This window comes from Cotesia typhae, unplaced genomic scaffold (assembly GCF_013202065.1).
Source record: "Cotesia typhae breed Kobodo isofemale line unplaced genomic scaffold, CoteBio_Ctyphae contig_20, whole genome shotgun sequence".
NCBI classification, from domain to species: Eukaryota; Metazoa; Arthropoda; class Insecta; order Hymenoptera; family Braconidae; genus Cotesia; species Cotesia typhae.
In genome coordinates this window covers 5,224,425-5,241,374 of record NW_027423725.1, presented here as the reverse complement: position 1 = coordinate 5,241,374, position 16,950 = coordinate 5,224,425, and the positions used below count along the sequence as shown (strand labels likewise).

The 16,950-nt window shown below is 33.2% G+C and overlaps 1 protein-coding gene across 2 annotated transcripts in view; it reads left to right on the top strand.

Moving 5' to 3' along the window:
• LOC141538149 (transmembrane channel-like protein) overlaps positions 1 to 16,950 on the top strand; it is a 42,639-nt gene that overhangs the window by 9,284 nt on the left and 16,405 nt on the right. The window contains exon 1 of one of the 2 annotated variants that reach the window (XM_074259498.1): positions 12,390 to 12,508. The exons of the other annotated variant lie outside the window; for it this stretch is intronic. Within the exon in view, the coding sequence (XP_074115599.1) occupies positions 12,422 to 12,508 (87 nt within the window). The 5' untranslated portion in view covers positions 12,390 to 12,421. Of the gene's footprint in view, positions 1 to 12,389; positions 12,509 to 16,950 lie in introns of those variants that run through there. 2 annotated transcript variants of the gene reach the window in all.

The following is a 16,950-nucleotide window of genomic DNA, read 5'->3' as shown; positions in this document are numbered from 1 at the left end:
CTGACGCTTGTTGTCTCGACTTACTTCAATTTATAGTTGTCCAGCCGGGAATTTTAAGCACAGATGTCCACATATGATTGTATCAAAGTCTTGATATCTTTTATGATTGTACTTTACGCTACCTACATCGAGATATTTCATCAAGTCTTGTGGGGGTTGTAGATTGCCAAAACTGTCAAAATAAATTACTTGATCATGATTCTTCTTGTATGCAACCATGTGAGTTCCAGGTCCAAGTTTATCATCTAAATTTATTATAGCTGATTCGTTTGTCTTTGGTCCAGATTTTGGTAAATCATTTCTCATGAAAACTCCACGAAAATTTGGAATTTCAAGTAGCTTGGCATACTTTAATAAATCGATGTTATTTGTCAGTGCTCGATGTGGTAGCTCTACTGGTTTTTTGACTTCTTACAACCAGTTCCCTCTGGGTATGGTTTCAGATAGAGCCCCATACCACTTCGGTAAGGTTTAAGGTATAATCCTCTACCTACAACTATTTCCTCCATCTTCAAGTTGTGACGTTTCTTTTCAACAAGTTGATTTTTAGCTGCGCTTGCATCGTTCACAGCTTTTGCAACACCTGCAGCTCCACCTGTCAGAGCACCAACTGCTGATAACCCTGCGAACAGGGGAATCAAGAAAGGAAGTACTCCACCAATCTTTGATGGAACTGGTAGAATACGAGGCAATCGAATATTTTTCTTTCCACGAGCTTTCTTAACAGCCTTGCGGGCACCTTCAAGGGCTGTTTTAACCGGATCTCCACCAGGTTGCATAGACTTTTTAGCTCCATCTACAATCTGTCTTAGAGCAACATCCTTTTTCATGGAAGTCTTTCTTTTGACTACTTTGCGTTTATTTATCTTACGCTTCATTGTTTTTCTTTTAATTGTCTTACGCTTAGGAATAGGTTTTTCTTTTTTAAGACCCATACCGAAACGTCTTTTTAACTTCATGATTTTATTTACACTCCAAGCAGCAGCTTTTTCACCAATAGCAGCGTCCCTCGCTTGAAATCGTTGCCACGCTTTCTCAGCAAGAATTTTATCAGCCTCGTGACGGGCTTCCAAATTTTCACGATTTTTAGAGTAAGCTATATCGTGTTCCTTACACGCAGCGTCCAGAGGATTTATGCCTGGATCACCTCGAGCTAACCTCTTAGCTAACTTTGTACCTGGACCGCAGTACTGGTACCCAGGGATATGGAGTTCAAGTGGGAGCTTATTGATTATGTTGTTGAACAAACCTTTACCACGTCTGCTCTCAGACATGTCACATCGAAGACTGACTCGCTTATCTATATAAGCCGGTATATATACCTCTTGAGCTCAGAATACAATCAGCAGTCATGGACAACAAACCAAGAGCTCAGTTGCCAGTTATTGATCAATTTTGATCAAATTGTTCAAGGAACCGGTGTGAAACTCAAACGACATGGTGGTTTACTTCCCAACAGTATCCGTGCAGTATTTTGCGGACCATCAAACTGTGGAAAGACCAACGCTCTACTGTCTCTTATTGTACATCCAAACGGCTTGAGGTTTGAGAATATATATCTTTACTCAAAGTCTCTTAACCAACCAAAGTATCAGTTTCTCGAAACACTGCTTAAACAGATGGATGGTATTGAATTCTTCACATTCAGCGATCATGAGGCTGTAATCAAGCCTGAAGATGCAAAACCTAACTCCCTGATGATATTTGATGATGTTGCTTGTGAAAAACAGGATCACATCAAGGCTTTTTTCTGCATGGGTCGACACAAAGATATTGATAGCTTTTATCTCTGTCAAACTTATACACGAATACCTAAGCATCTGATTAGAGATAACGCAAACTTTCTCGTGCTATTCCGTCAAGATGAAATGAATCTGAGGCATATTTATAATGATCATGTCAATACAGACATGTCGTACAACTCATTCAGAGATTTATGCTCGGCATGTTGGAATAAATATGGGTTTGTGGTAATAGATAAAGACAGTGAATTGAACAGTGGTAGGTATCGCAAAGGATTCGACTGCTTCATTAGTATAAATTGAGGTACTTTAGAGTGTGATAGTCATACATGCTGTAGACGTTAACCTGTCAACATGAAGCCTGAAGAAATATCAAAGCAGAAAGATATTCTGCATCAGATATCTCAAGCCAGTGATGCCATCCGACGGAAGCACAAGATGTTGAAGTTGGGTAAAGATACAGCTGAGAAAGCTATGGAGGAAATATTCAAGCCTATTGTGACACCACTCCAGAGTATAGTTGGATCTTCAAAGTTGAAAGGGGAAAATATTAAAAAAGAAGAAAAACCACAGGTTCAAAAACAAGAGGTTGAAAAATCTTTGTATGATGATCCAGAAGTATACAACAGTTTAATAACAGGTGATGAAAGTTCATTTGATAATACAGCACTTGCTATTACTCAGCCACCACCATCAACAAGTACTCCAGCTCGTAGAAATCCTCTTCTCACTAATTATCTACAACGTTTAAGTAAAAAACATAAAGATAATGATATGAGATATGGTGTACGCAGAAAACGTGGTGAAATGCATATGGGTGATTCACCTATTTCATTTGCAAATGATACAACAACTGTCAAAGAAAAAAATTATCCAATAACTCCTGGGTTGTTGGAATTATTATTTAGAAAATCACCAGAGGATGCACTCATCACCCCAGATGATAAGAAAAAGTACTTGGACATAATTCAACATACCAACGCTCATAGGAAAAATTATGATCCAAATCGTACCATTTATGAAGATACAACAATCAAGTTCAATAAATACATTGCTGATTTTATCACCAAGTTCGGTAAAGGGTTACCAAAATATATGATTGCAAGAAAACAGAGATTACCAATGGACTATGTTTACTGGGATGATCCAAATGAACTAGTTGATCGTTTGCGACTACTTATGACATCTCAAGCTGCTGGAAATCTAAGTCACACGAATGAAATCATATCAATTATTGAAGAGCTTAGGGAGGCTGGAGTTATATATTAAAAGCTTCTGAAAAATTAAATCATTCGCACGCTGACAGTCAAAGTGTTCATAACCATGAGCATCGATATATTTGGACGTCCACTGGACAATGATAAGTCAGGTCAACGAGGCCCTGCTGGTAGAGGTTTCAATGTAACTTCTGATGGAAACTATAACATTGAGAATAAAAGGCTGTGCAATCTCGGTAATCCTTCAAATGAACATGATGCGGCGACAGTGCAGTTTGTACTGAGACAGATGTCTGAACTGAATAAAAGTATAGACAGTGAACAGAAAGAGATTATTTCACATTTACACTCTGAAATAGTAATACTGAAAGCTGCTGTGAGAAATTTGCAGACAGCTATTGAGGAAGTTAAAGCAGTACTTTCCTCTCATCAAAATAATATCAAATATCTCGTTAATAATTTCAATGGAAGAGAAAAACGTGGTGATAGCTGAAGAGCTTCACAAACCAGCTCGCAGGAACTATAAACGTCGTCATGTTGATATCCGAGGTCTCGATGAGACTTGACAAGCCGACTTGGTTGAGATGATTCCATATGCAACAGTCAATAAAGGATACAAGTATCTGCTTACAATCATAGACATATTTTCTAAATATGCCTGGGCAGTTCCAATTAAATCAAAAAGTGGTGGAGGTGTCACTAGTGCTATGAAGTCTGTACTCCAGCAAGGTCGTGTTCCTAAGAATCTCCATGTTGATCAGGGTAAAGAGTTTTACAACAAAGAATTCAAAGATCTGATGAAGCAGCACAAGATAAATCTGTATTCAACATTCAGCAATCTCAAAGCATCCATATGTGAACGTTTCAATAGAACACTCAAGACTAAAATGTGGCGAGAGTTTACAGCTCGCAGCAGCTACAAGTGGACTGATGTACTTGATGACTTGGTGAATACATACAACAACACCAAACATAGTACCATCAAAATGAAACCTGTTGATGTTACCGCTGCTCAGGAGAAACAACTATTGGAAAATATATATCAACCACTGAAAACCAAATCGAAGCAGAAGCAGAAGTTCAAAGTTGGAGACAAAGTCCGAATCAGCAAGTACAAGCATGTTTTTGACAAAGGATACACGCCAAACTTGACAACAGAAATCTTCACAATCAAATCGGTGCAGAATACGAATCGAACGACGTACAAGCTCGTGGACTATCAGGATCAACCAATTGAAGGCGGATTTTACAACGAAGAACTCAGCAAAGTCAAATATCCAGATGTATATCTTGTTGAAAAAGTAATTAGAAAACGTGGAAATAAATACTATGTTAAATGGTTAGGCTTTGATACTAAACATAATAGTTGGATCAATAAATCAGATATATAAAACACAAATTATATTTACATTGTTTTTATTTACAAAACCTTAATACATAAATCCTTAAAAATATATTTACATTATTTTTACTATTACAAAACTTTTTGTCTCTTATTATTATTTTCATCATCTACAAGTTTTCTTTTCTTAAAATCTAAGGAGCCTTTATAACCCCAAGGCACAGTATCAGTGCTTGCCTCAATGAGTTGACGTTTGTCATCAGCCCAACTGAGAGCAAGTTTCTCCTGTTTTACTGTGTGCACTTGATGTTTTTTGCTTTTTATCATATACTGCTCTTTCTTCAACAGCACATTTTCAAAAAGACATCTTTTGAAGTCATTAAACATGATGGTCTTCAAGGCTGATCCTCCGATACCCTTTGCCCTTTTCTTGATTCTATCCTTTTCCTTCTTAGGATCATGGATTTCAAAGGCATACAATTTGGCTCTGAGACCCACGAACTCGGACATGATTTTTCCATTGTTCTCATCCTTCATGAGTCCCAGAACCTTTTTGTTAACAAGGGGCATGTTGAAGACGTTGTTAGGTGGGTAATCGGAAGTATCAAACCTTGAGATATCACGTTTGATGTCTTCATAGATGTTGGGTACATTGAATTGGTAAATTAGGCTGTCTGTGTCAGCGTACAATAATTTAGATGTTTTTGCATAATTGTCAAGCACATAATTATAGTGGAAGTCATAAATAAAAGTCTTCGATAAATCTAATATACTAAAGCCTACATATATTGGTTTGTTGAAGCAGACTCTAGCTTTTTTAAGTTCTACTATAACCATGTCTTCATCGAAAATTGTAAGGCTGTGGAAGTTAGGTCTACATACTAAATCGGATACATTGTATCGACCTTGCCACTTCGTTCTCAAATATACATCTTTATATTTTCTTACATTTTCCATCGTCTTTCCGAAAACTGCGTTATTCATTAATTTATAAAAATTTTTTTCAAACTCATTTTTCGCTAATTTTCGGCAATCAGTATTTTTATCAATGTATGACTTGAGCCAGTCTGACTGCTCAAATTTCAAGACTCGATGTATTTTCTTAAGTTCTAAGCCTAAATCTAAACATTGTTTTAAATTCTTATAATGTATTACATAATTAGACTTATCATACAGAGTTGTTGTTAATTTTTGTTGTTTGCTGCCAGGTGGTACAAAATGTTCTGGGCATAAAGGTAGATCTTTGTGTAGATCATGTAATTTCTCAGGATAGTGTAGGTCCACTTCAAGGATGTAGCCTACACTCTCATCATCATTGAAAAACTGATCTACATTGAATACATTTTCAACCTATTCAAATTTACCCTTGGGTAAAGACGTACTCATCGCTGCGCCATACAAATTATTTACATCGTAGTACATCAGGTATGTTTCGGGGTTGTTTGAATTAAAATCTTTGACCATATACCGGTTGTTAGCTTCAGCATGTCTAATAGCACACATCGATACCCCACCGCGAACACCCTTTTCAATGAAAAGAAGCATCTCAGGATCAGTTAACAGTTCAAGTTCTACTTCACTATGCTTTAACATTGCCGAGTTCGAAAGACCTGGTGCTATATAAAAGTGTAGAGCATCTAGATTGTATGTCTTAAAGCAACTGAGTCTAAAATTCTCAAAAACATCAGCCAAGAGAAGGACATCTGTTTTTAGGTATAGATCTGAGTACTCTCCAAGCGTGTTGATTTTAAACTCGTTCCAAACTACTTGAGCAAAAGCATAATCATCATTGGAAATAGTTGAGTTTGTTAATTTAGAATAAAATGATTCCTGGTCAGGTAATTGTCTCTCGTCTAGTCTGTCAATGCTGTCAATGTACTCATACGGGAATACACCCTTACGTATTGCTAATTTAAATTTGTTAGGGTCAGGGTAGTGTAGTCGCGTAATCTGTTTGTCTTTGTCATCAAGGTATGAAGCTAATTTCTCTAAACTGGAGGCCATGAATCTAAAAGAGTCAATAAATCTTAGAGAGACTAAAGTATTTTTAACTGATTTTGTGAAAGAAATGTAACGCTCTTTATTGATTGGTAATAATGAAATTTCACCCTCAAATACTGTAGCTACCCGGGAAAAAATGATCAGACCTGACCATGCCTGTTCATGTATGATCAGGCCTGAAATTAGACCTGATCATGCCTGTTCATGTATGACCAGGCCTGAAGTTATACATGATCATGCCTGATCAGTTCTGTTCATGCCTGCTCATATCTGGAGTACTAAATACGCTCAGGCCTGACCAGACCTATCCATGCCTGCTCATGTCTGTTCATGTCTAAAGTGTTAAATACGTTCAGGCCTGTCCATGCCTGATCAGACCTCTCCATGCCTGATCATGTCTGAAGTGTTAAATACGCTCAGGCCTGTTCATACCTGTTCATGTCTATTCATGTCTGACCATGCCTGTTTATGACTGTTCCTCTCTGACTATAGTCAGAGATAAGATAAAAATTTTTTCTTTGACAAAAAAAAATTTTTGGTCATCACAAAAAGTGCAAAATTATTTTTAACATTACGTTTATTTAAATAATTTTGAAATAAAAATTTATTACATTTTCTATGGGATGTTATGGTCTGCTCTGCTCCTGCCTAATATGAAAATCATTACTTATTATATTATTTAAATAAATGTGATATTATAATGAGATTCGGTTACATAAATAAATTAGGACTATCAAAATATATTATAAAACCAATTTTAACATTATATTTATCATAAACTTATTCGATACTCTATGTACTTCATAGAATTGTTACATCTAATATAGCAGCACAGAAGGCGGGAAATTCAAGGCAAACGGATAACACCAGAGTTAAACAGCATTGAGCATGGTTGGTAGTTGGATGGTTGACCGCTGGTGTTACATCCTTACAATAATATGTAATTATTTTTTTTTTTATTTTATTTTATTATAGAGAATTGCGTATGACTCTATCAAGTACTACAACCATAAAATTAAGCAAAATAATTAATTAAAAATAGTAATGGGTTTTCAGACCTGACCATGTCTGATCAGGCCTGATCAGGTCAATTCATGCCTGATCAGGCATGGTCATTTTTCATGTCTGATCAGGGCTGAAGACTCATGCCTGTTCATGTCTGATCAGGTCTGATCATTTTTTCCCGGGTAAGGATTTAATTATAAAGTGTGAGTCATAGCCGGATAAATTATGAAAGACAACTGGGATAATGGTAGATTTCTGATAATTAACGTTACATGATTTATGAGCTGCGTTACTATAGTTGCCCGTGAAGTGACAATGATCATAGACTTTATCTGTTGTAGAAGTGATTGGTTTTTCACAGATGTGACACTCAGTTGCCTGATTGTGTCTATCTTGTTGCTCTTTCGTTAAAGGTTTCATTTTAATGGGATTCTTTAGAATTTTTTCAAAGTCCAGAGCTAATGACTCTAATTGTTTAACAAACCAGTTTATGCAATCAGGAGAAAGGTTTAATTCAAATTTGGAGAGTGTGTTATCATAGCTGCAATGTACATAGTAACCAATACTGTGTGAAACATGTTTATTAATTGTCTTTTCATCATCTCCTGGGGGTTCGAGTGTGCATTCTAGATCCGCGTAAACTACAAACAGCACAGTATCTTTAGACTTAAAATCTTTGAATTTCAAAATTTTATTTTTTTCACTGGGAAATTCCATGCGGACTTTGTTAGATTTAAAACAATCTACTCGGTGCTCTAAATAACATTTTTCTAATTTGAAATGATTCAAACAACGATCACAAAAGTATAATCTAGGTCTACCTAGAGATATTTGACTTGTAATTAATCCAGAAAGATTATGTATCCATGCAAAGTGATAGACAGACTCAATATTATCTAAATTATCAGTATAATTTACACTTTTTTTAATCATTAATAAATGTATTGTTGGTATTTCTGACTCGAAGTTACTTAAATATAATGGGATAATAGTACTTTTTTCAGACTTTTTACCTGTGAATTCTGACTCTATACCATATACATTAATGCTAAGGTCATTCATTTTTTCAAATTTTGGTACATCATTACGTTTGATTGGAAATTGAATACCTTCATAATTTAATCTGACGCTGAAGTGTCGATAACTTGTAGGATCACTCGGAACCAATACTGGTGGATGCAAGGCAGCGTTGACACACCACAGGAAGCAGAACTCATCATTGTTCTGGATGTTCGTAACCGCATTCTTCTTCTTGACAATATCCTTTGGCAATCTGACAAAGGTGGAGTTTCCAATTTGGGTTGGTGTGAATCTTGACATGGTCACCATCAAGCTGTTCGGTCCAAGCAGACTCCATCCGGAACCCTCATGCTCAAAATCTTCAATTCTTTGAAGTAATTTGTCGTATACATGTTCACTGTACCAATCCTGGAGAGATGTAGCAGGGAGAATCTCACGACTTTTAGTGATGAAAGACTTTCGCTCTTCTACATCTTCTTGTTTCCGGAATGTACAAAAGAGTTCAACATTCACTTTCAGCCCTGCCAGATCTCTCAAGACACTCTGTACCTTGTTGATGATGATGTCCCGTGAGGCCTGGAGAAATGATGCTGGATCGTTGTGATGCTGGTTGACAACACATCCAGTCTGGATGTTACCAGCAAAAGCATTCTCCAAGTCCTTCCATTTGACTCCTTGGTTAAGATCTCCATCAACAACTTGGTTACCGAGTCTGGAGAACTGATCGGTAAACCAGTTGAGTTGGTTGATGTGCGCTTGAATACTTCGTCTCACTTGAATTGTTGTTCCAGGATCCAGTAATATTGTGTTGAAGTATTCAATGGTCTCCTCACACACTCGTAAACACCTTTGACGATGTTCATCAGTGAGCTGCTCTCCCAACAGATCAGCATATGAGACTGCAATAGTGTCCACCAAGTTCTTGAGAGCCTCGATGAGGTTATGTTGTGCCATTTTGGAACGAGAATCACTACTGTCTTACACAATATTATAGGTTATGTACACTGTTTATAGGTTATATACACTGTTTATAGGTTATATACACTGTTTATAGGTTATGTACACTTTTATAGGTTATATACACTGTTTATAGGTTATGTACACTTTTAAAGGTTATGTCACTGTTTATAGATGATGTACACTACACAATAGTTTTTGTACACTGGACTATACTCGCGTACTTCACAACACTGAACTTCACTATATTTTATAACACTGAATACTGTTTAATCACGAGAGATGTACTTCGTTTTTGTGAAGTACGGCTTGAGCGCGCTGCTTTTATAGCCAGAGGGTACTACGCAGTTACCCCCCACTCCTTTACCTCAAAAACGGTTTGATGACGTCATCTGCTACGCAGTTAGAAATAGAACAAAGAAAACTGCGCAGTTACGCAACCTTGAACAGGCTCAGACCTGTATGATGACGTAATCTACTACGCAGTTAGAAAATTCTAGAACAGAATGAGTCATCTATTACGCAGTTAGGAATAAAGCAAAGAGAACTACGCAGTTACCGTGACCTTGAACAGGTTCAGACCTGTTTAGAAGTAGACAGAAACCTCGACTGATGGCGTATCTTTTCGCATGTACTCATCATACGTACAGTTTGAATATATTAATCTTTTCAGAATATGAACAATGAAATGCACCTGTGATCTAAGCAACTATTATTGATGCTGAGATCACAGGTGCATTTTTTAACAAAAATGCAGGAAATCAGAATCAAAATTTGAAATGGCGGAAATTAGACTCAAAATGGCGGATATTATACTTAAAATGACGGCTCGATATAAAAATGGTGGAAATCAGATTCAAAATGGTAGGAAAATAGCGGATAAATTTTAAAAATGGCGGATAGATTTAAATTACAAAATTCAGTACCAGCACCACCTATGAAAACAACGGATAAAAACCTCATCCATAACCTCAAAATGTCATACACACCCTGATAGCCAGCGCTTTCTCAGTAAGTGTTGACTTCCAGCAGTTACGGTTAATTTATACATCAAGTTGGCGGTAATTCTTCTTTCAACAACAGTTGTAAGCAAATTGACGGAAATCTACGGCCGCAACTTGAATACAAGTTAACAATCAAACTTGTAGTTAAATTTCCTTTCAACTTTACTACAATTTGACTGAAATACTTGTACAGCAAGTTTTGACGTCTATTTGCAGAGTAAGTTATAGGTAACTAATAGGTAATCGCTCGCTTTGCCAACTCTCTCCGTCAAGTTTGCTTCAAATTGCGGACGTAGATTGACAGTAAGTTATAGGTAAGGTGGCTATCAGGGTATCTACCACCGGCAACACCTACTGTCGGTAAAAACAGGTCACCCATATCTACAGAGGATACCTACCACGGAGACGAGCCCACCGCTGGTAAGGTAGATCTCAGCTTAGCATGGGCGCTAACCCACAAATCTGTTTTACCGATTAAATATCCCCCCTGTTTACCTACTATCGCGGGAAGGGTCAGGTAAGATTTCTAAGACCTCAAAACGTCAAGATCTGTTGAAAACTCGATTTTTGCAAAACGGGGTAAAAACAATAACTTCCCGATTTTTGGAAAATCTTCGATTTTCTTAGCGGGAAGTTAAAAAATGCTCTAGTAGGATTTGATCAAATAAAGAAGAGCATTTTTTTTTTTTTTTCGTTTAGAACATTATCTCAAATGTTGTAGCTGAAAGAAGAACCTAATCATTTTCTGCGAAAAATAAAAAAATACTCCTGAAAATTGAAAGTAAAATGCTATGTTAATAGAATTTGATTCATTTTCATCGATATATATTTTCAATATTTCCGAATGAAATTTTATTTTGAAAATTATAGCTTAGGAATTCAATTAAATAAAAATTTACAAAAATTCTCTTGAAGAGAATTCGAATACGCGCCATTATCACTTTTCAAAACGATAGTAATTGATATTTTCACAAAGTTATCTATTGTTAAAACTTTCAATTGTCGTATGTCGGCTCAATTCACACTCATTTTAATTACAAGTTAAATTACTTTTGATATTCATGTGTGTTTATAATAAAGTATTGATTTTATATGATAGTGTTTTTCATTATTGACATTATTTTCCTATATACATAAAATTTTATGTTTGGAAAAAGTTGGGTTGTATCTTGAAATATGTGGATCTATAAATTTATAAAATTATAATAAATATATGTTCAATCTTAATAAATATTTATTAGCAATTATAAATACTTGTTACATTTTAAAAAATGACTCATTAAATAACAAGAAATAATTTATTGAATAATAAGAAATCATTTTTTAAATACTAAAAAATTCTTCTATCAGCTCTACTCCTATTTTTTCTAACAAATTAAATTGAATCTTCTGACTAACCGAAATTAATACTTCATCTGTGGAAACAAATTAATAAATAATAGTAATTTTTGTCTTGATGAACTTATGAAAATTAATTTTTTTTTAATTTTCTTCCCGATCCACTGTCATCTTTCTAAACACGAGATCGAAACCGCATAATAAGCTATGAAGTTATAAAAATAATTCAACTGTTAAGAAAGCTGCTTTCGAGTTTTAATTCACACCTAATGAAACGGGTGGGTTATAACTTGTAATTTATAAATCAATGGAATGACAGACTAGAGTTTATAATTCTGAGGAACAATCCATCATACACCACGTATCATACTAAATCTATCGAAAAATAAACAAAAACCATTAGTAAAGCTACAAGTATAGGAAGGTGTGGTTTTTTCTCTATATTTAATAATGTGATTATTTAGGGGAAAAATTGTTAATTCCGTATAATGTAAAATTTTATAAATAATATATCGATATATACGATTCAGGTGCGGCAATAATTCAAAAGTACGCCGGCGTCGTGTTCACACAAATGTGTTCGAGAAATCGCCGTAGAACACGCTCTTTAAAATTATAACATCGTGTTCTGTAGGAGGTTGTTCTAGGTGTGTCGTGTGTCGAGTATTTTTTTACAACTATCATTAGTAGTAGTTAGTCGAGTAGCTGTCGAGTAAACAGCATATCAACTCGAATATTAAAAAGTTATTGATATGTATAGGGAGTAGATTATAAACTCAAAACTATCTGCTCGCAATGACGGATCAGACTGAAGCTGAAGTCCTCCGAGATAATTCTTGTGAAAACTCGAAAAATCTTCCGATAATACCGATACCACAGCAGGTAAATAAAATTATTATTTCTTATGACTTATAATTGATCAAATAATTATTAATTTATTGAAATTTTCAATTTTGTAATCAAGGTTTATAAACTCGATCCCTAAATAGATATAGCTTCATACTTGATATTTTTTTTATCAAATATTAGATTATTTTTTATTTGGCGGTAGAAATTCTAGTTTCAAAAATAAAGATCATTATTTTTATAATCAGTGCTATATTCTTGAAAATTGACTTTTCAACATATACTAGCGTAAACACACAAACACACACACACACACACACACACACACACACACACACACACACACACACACACACACACACACACACACACACACACACACACACACACACGCGCGAAACTTTCTTCAATGAAATTAGAATAAAAGTTGTTATCAGCTAAATTGAAGTTTAACTGATCTTGGAGGTTTTGAGTTTTTACGAATAAACAAAACTTGATCAATAAGACTTGATCAATAAAACTTTATCGATAAGATGGTTTTTTTGTTAAGCTTTGAATTGTCCACACTTCTGTTACCTCACTTCAAACCATATATAGTAACTGCAGAATTTTTAAAACTAATTTTTTTGGTATTGTTACATCTTATTAATATTGGTTTACAATCCCGAGTTGAAAAAATAAACTTAGAAGAGCGTAAATCAATTGTTTTTAACTTCCCGCTAAAAATTAAAAAATTTTTTTCATTTGGAAAGTTATTGGTTCTACCCCGTTTTGTGAAAAACACGTCGATCTTAGAAAAACACGTCGATCACCGCCAGGCCGGTTAAAATCAGTTGTTTCGTTTGTGAGTTATCGAAAACGAAATATTTCAAAAAAGCGTTTTTTTAGCATAACTCCGACATTTCGTTTCGGATCATTTTTAATGTAATAACATAACCATACGAGCTTAAAAAACCACGTCAATTTTCTCCAAAAACGTCGAAATCGGTTGATTCGTTCGTGAGTTATTGTTGAAGAAAAAAATCGAAAAAAAGTGATTTTTTTTAATTATTTCAAAACCGCGTGAAAATCCATTTATTCGTTCCAAAGTAATTGCAGTTTGAAAATTTAAAAAAGCAGTATTTCATTAAACTTCTATCAGACTTATCGAAGAACTCAAAAGCATAGAAAACCTAACTCTTTGAGCTCGGAGAGCTCAAAATAACACACAAATTGTATTTTTGAGCTCCAAGAACTCAGAAACGTCATAAGTGCAATTTTAAGCGCTTAGATATGGAATTCGCGACAATTTGCAGGAATGGCCTTCAGGGTCAATCGTTTTCCTAATTTTTATAGCAGTTAATTTCATTTCAGTTAATTTTTTTCAACTCGATCTGATATTATTTTTCTTAAATTTTTTTTTATCATAATATCTTTTGTATAAACCAAAATGTTTATCAATTTACAATGGAAATTCTTTTCTTACGACTTCTAAGGCAAATTAAAAAAAATGTAAGAATTTTCATTTTATGTGTTTTGAAATGGAGCAACTGACAGTTGATGAGAATTGTTTACAAACTGCTGTCGACAGTAACACTTATTTTAGGATAGTTTTATCCATAAAATAATCATGTCATTTCTTCATATTAAAAATTTTTATGTTCAACTCTATGGTATTTACAATTACAAATAAATATGAGATTTTCGAATTTTTTATTGAGGAATTTTTTGTCAAGTCAACTATTTAAACAAAGATTTTGCACTTAATTCGAGAATTTTAAATTACTAGCTTTGGAAATTAATAATTTTCAAGAGCAGGAAGTTATTGATTTCAGACCGATTTTGAAAATGCGAGTTTTTATTAGATCTCCACGTTTTTATGTCCTACGATCTAACCGACTCAAGACTTTATAATTTATTTTTGAGCTCAAACAATTACGTTGAATGCCGCCAAGCAAATCAAAATCGAACAAGGCGTTCAAAAGTTATAGCCATTGAAAAATTTTTAAATAATTGTTTTTTTTTTTATGTAATTTTTCAGTTTTTTAGCTCGAAGAGCTCAAAAATGAACTAATTGGAAAATTTTCGAGCTCGAGAAAAGTCAAAAGTTTCAGGGGATCTAAAAGTCAACTGCTTTACAGATTTTTTTTTCTCTTATTAAAATATGTCATTTATTTGTATTATAAATTAAAATTTCTGAACTAAAATTTTTCTCCTTAGTCACTAAGAAATCCTTATCTCAAGGGAATTCTTTGATTAAAAGTTATAGATTTTTTTTTAGGTAAGTAGATTTACTAATTTAGGTATAAAGAATTAAATTTCTTGTTAGAAAGAAAATGATTAAAAAAAAAATATTTTCCTTAGCCCAAGTGAATATTTTTTTTTATGTCCCCATAAATTATAATAACTAGATCTTTGAAATATCATGTGTAATTTATTTCCTCTATATATTCAATAGGCTCCCATTAATAAGAAGGTACACTGAAAAAAGAGTTTTTTTTATACCGAGAATACAAAATATTTTTTAGTCGAGTTTACTTGTCCCTGATAAAACGAAATGATTTGAAATGATTCAAAATGATTAATTTTTTAATCATTTTTAATCGTACCAAATCATTTAAATCATACCTGATATTTCACAGTTAATCATTATGAATCATTTTAAATACAAATCTATTGACAGGATAAAAAATGATTTGGTATGATTAAAAATTTTTAATAATATTAAATCATTTCTAATCATAAAATACTCTGTGAATTTCTGTCCCCTGGTATGATTAAAAATGATTCAAGTATGATTTAAAAATTTTAATCATACCAAATCATTTTTAATCATAATATACTCTGTGAATTTCTGTCCCCTGGTATGATTAAAAATGATTCAAGTATGATTTAAAATTTTTAATCTTAACAAATCATTTCTAATCATAAAATACTCTGTGAATTTCTATCCCTTGGTATGATTAAAAATGATTCAAGTATGATTTAAAAATTTTAATCATACCAAATCATTTCTAATCATAAAATACTCTGTGAATTTCTGTCCCCTGGTATGATTAAAAATGATTCAAGTATGATTTGAAATTTTTAATCTTAACAAATCATTTCTAATCATAAAATACTCTGTGAATTTCTATCCTTTGGTATGATTAAAAATGATTCAAGTATGATTTAAAAATTTTAATCATACCAAATCATTTCTAATCATAAAATACTCTGTGAATTTCTGTCCCCTGGTATGATTAAAAATGATTCAAGTATGATTTGAAATTTTTAATCTTAACAAATCATTTCTAATCATAAAATACTCTGTGGATTTCTGTCCCCTGGTATGATTAAAAATGATTCAAGTATGATTTGAAATTTTTAACCATAACAAATCATTTCTTATCATAAAATACTCTGTGAATTCCTGTCCCCTGGTATGATTAATAATACACCGGCACACAAAAAAATAAAAGTTGTCTGTGCATTGGACGCGACACATATATTCTCATGTATTTTGACCCGCTCAATCCGAATCCGAGGTCCGTTTGACCCGTATACCTCCAAATTTTCGAGAAAACCTTAAAAAACCGTGAAAAATGACTTAAATTCGGGGTTTTAGTAGTATAAAAAATTTTTTTGATCCAAATAAAGCCTGATGAAACAGAATGATTTGATATGATTAAAAATGATTAAAAAATAAATCATTTACAATCATTTTATATAATCTAAATCATTTTCTAAATTTCACTAATAATCATCATTATAATCATTCTTAATAATAGAATAAGAGCATGATATAAAATGATTAAAAATGATTAGAGATTTTTAATCTTTATAAATCATTTCAAATCATCAAAAAATACTCAAATTTTTGTCGCAAGTTATGATTAAAATTGATTCGGTTAGTATTAAAACTTTTAATCATTTCAAATCATTTTTAATCGTCAAATAACGTTTGAATTTTCGTTATTTATTATGATTTGAAAGGATTCTGTTGTTATTAATAATTTGAAATCATGATAAATCATTATTAACCATAAAATATTTTCTGAATTTGTGAGACCACTTATGATTGAAAATAATTCGGTTAGTATTAAAACTTTTTAATCGTTTTAAATTATTTTTAATTGTTAAATACTGTTAGAATTTTTTTAATCGTTATTATTGAAAATTTCATTATTCGTATTAAGAATTTCGATGGTAAATTGTTTGTATTGCAGAAATTCCGATTAAATTAAATAAATTGATAAAATCATCCATGGTCAATATTAAAATTATTTTAACTGCTTTAGAATTGTGTACAATACTATGAAAATTTATTTATTTTTATTTGAAATCTTAGGAAATTACTTTCCTCGGCTAGAAATATATCTGAGTGAAGACTGAATTTAAAATATTTCGACTTGTAATCGTTGTTCATAATCTACATAGAATTTTCTTCACGGTTAATTTTACTCTAAACAGAATTAATGGCCGAAAAATTATTATTTTTCTATTCCTGCCTTGTATTT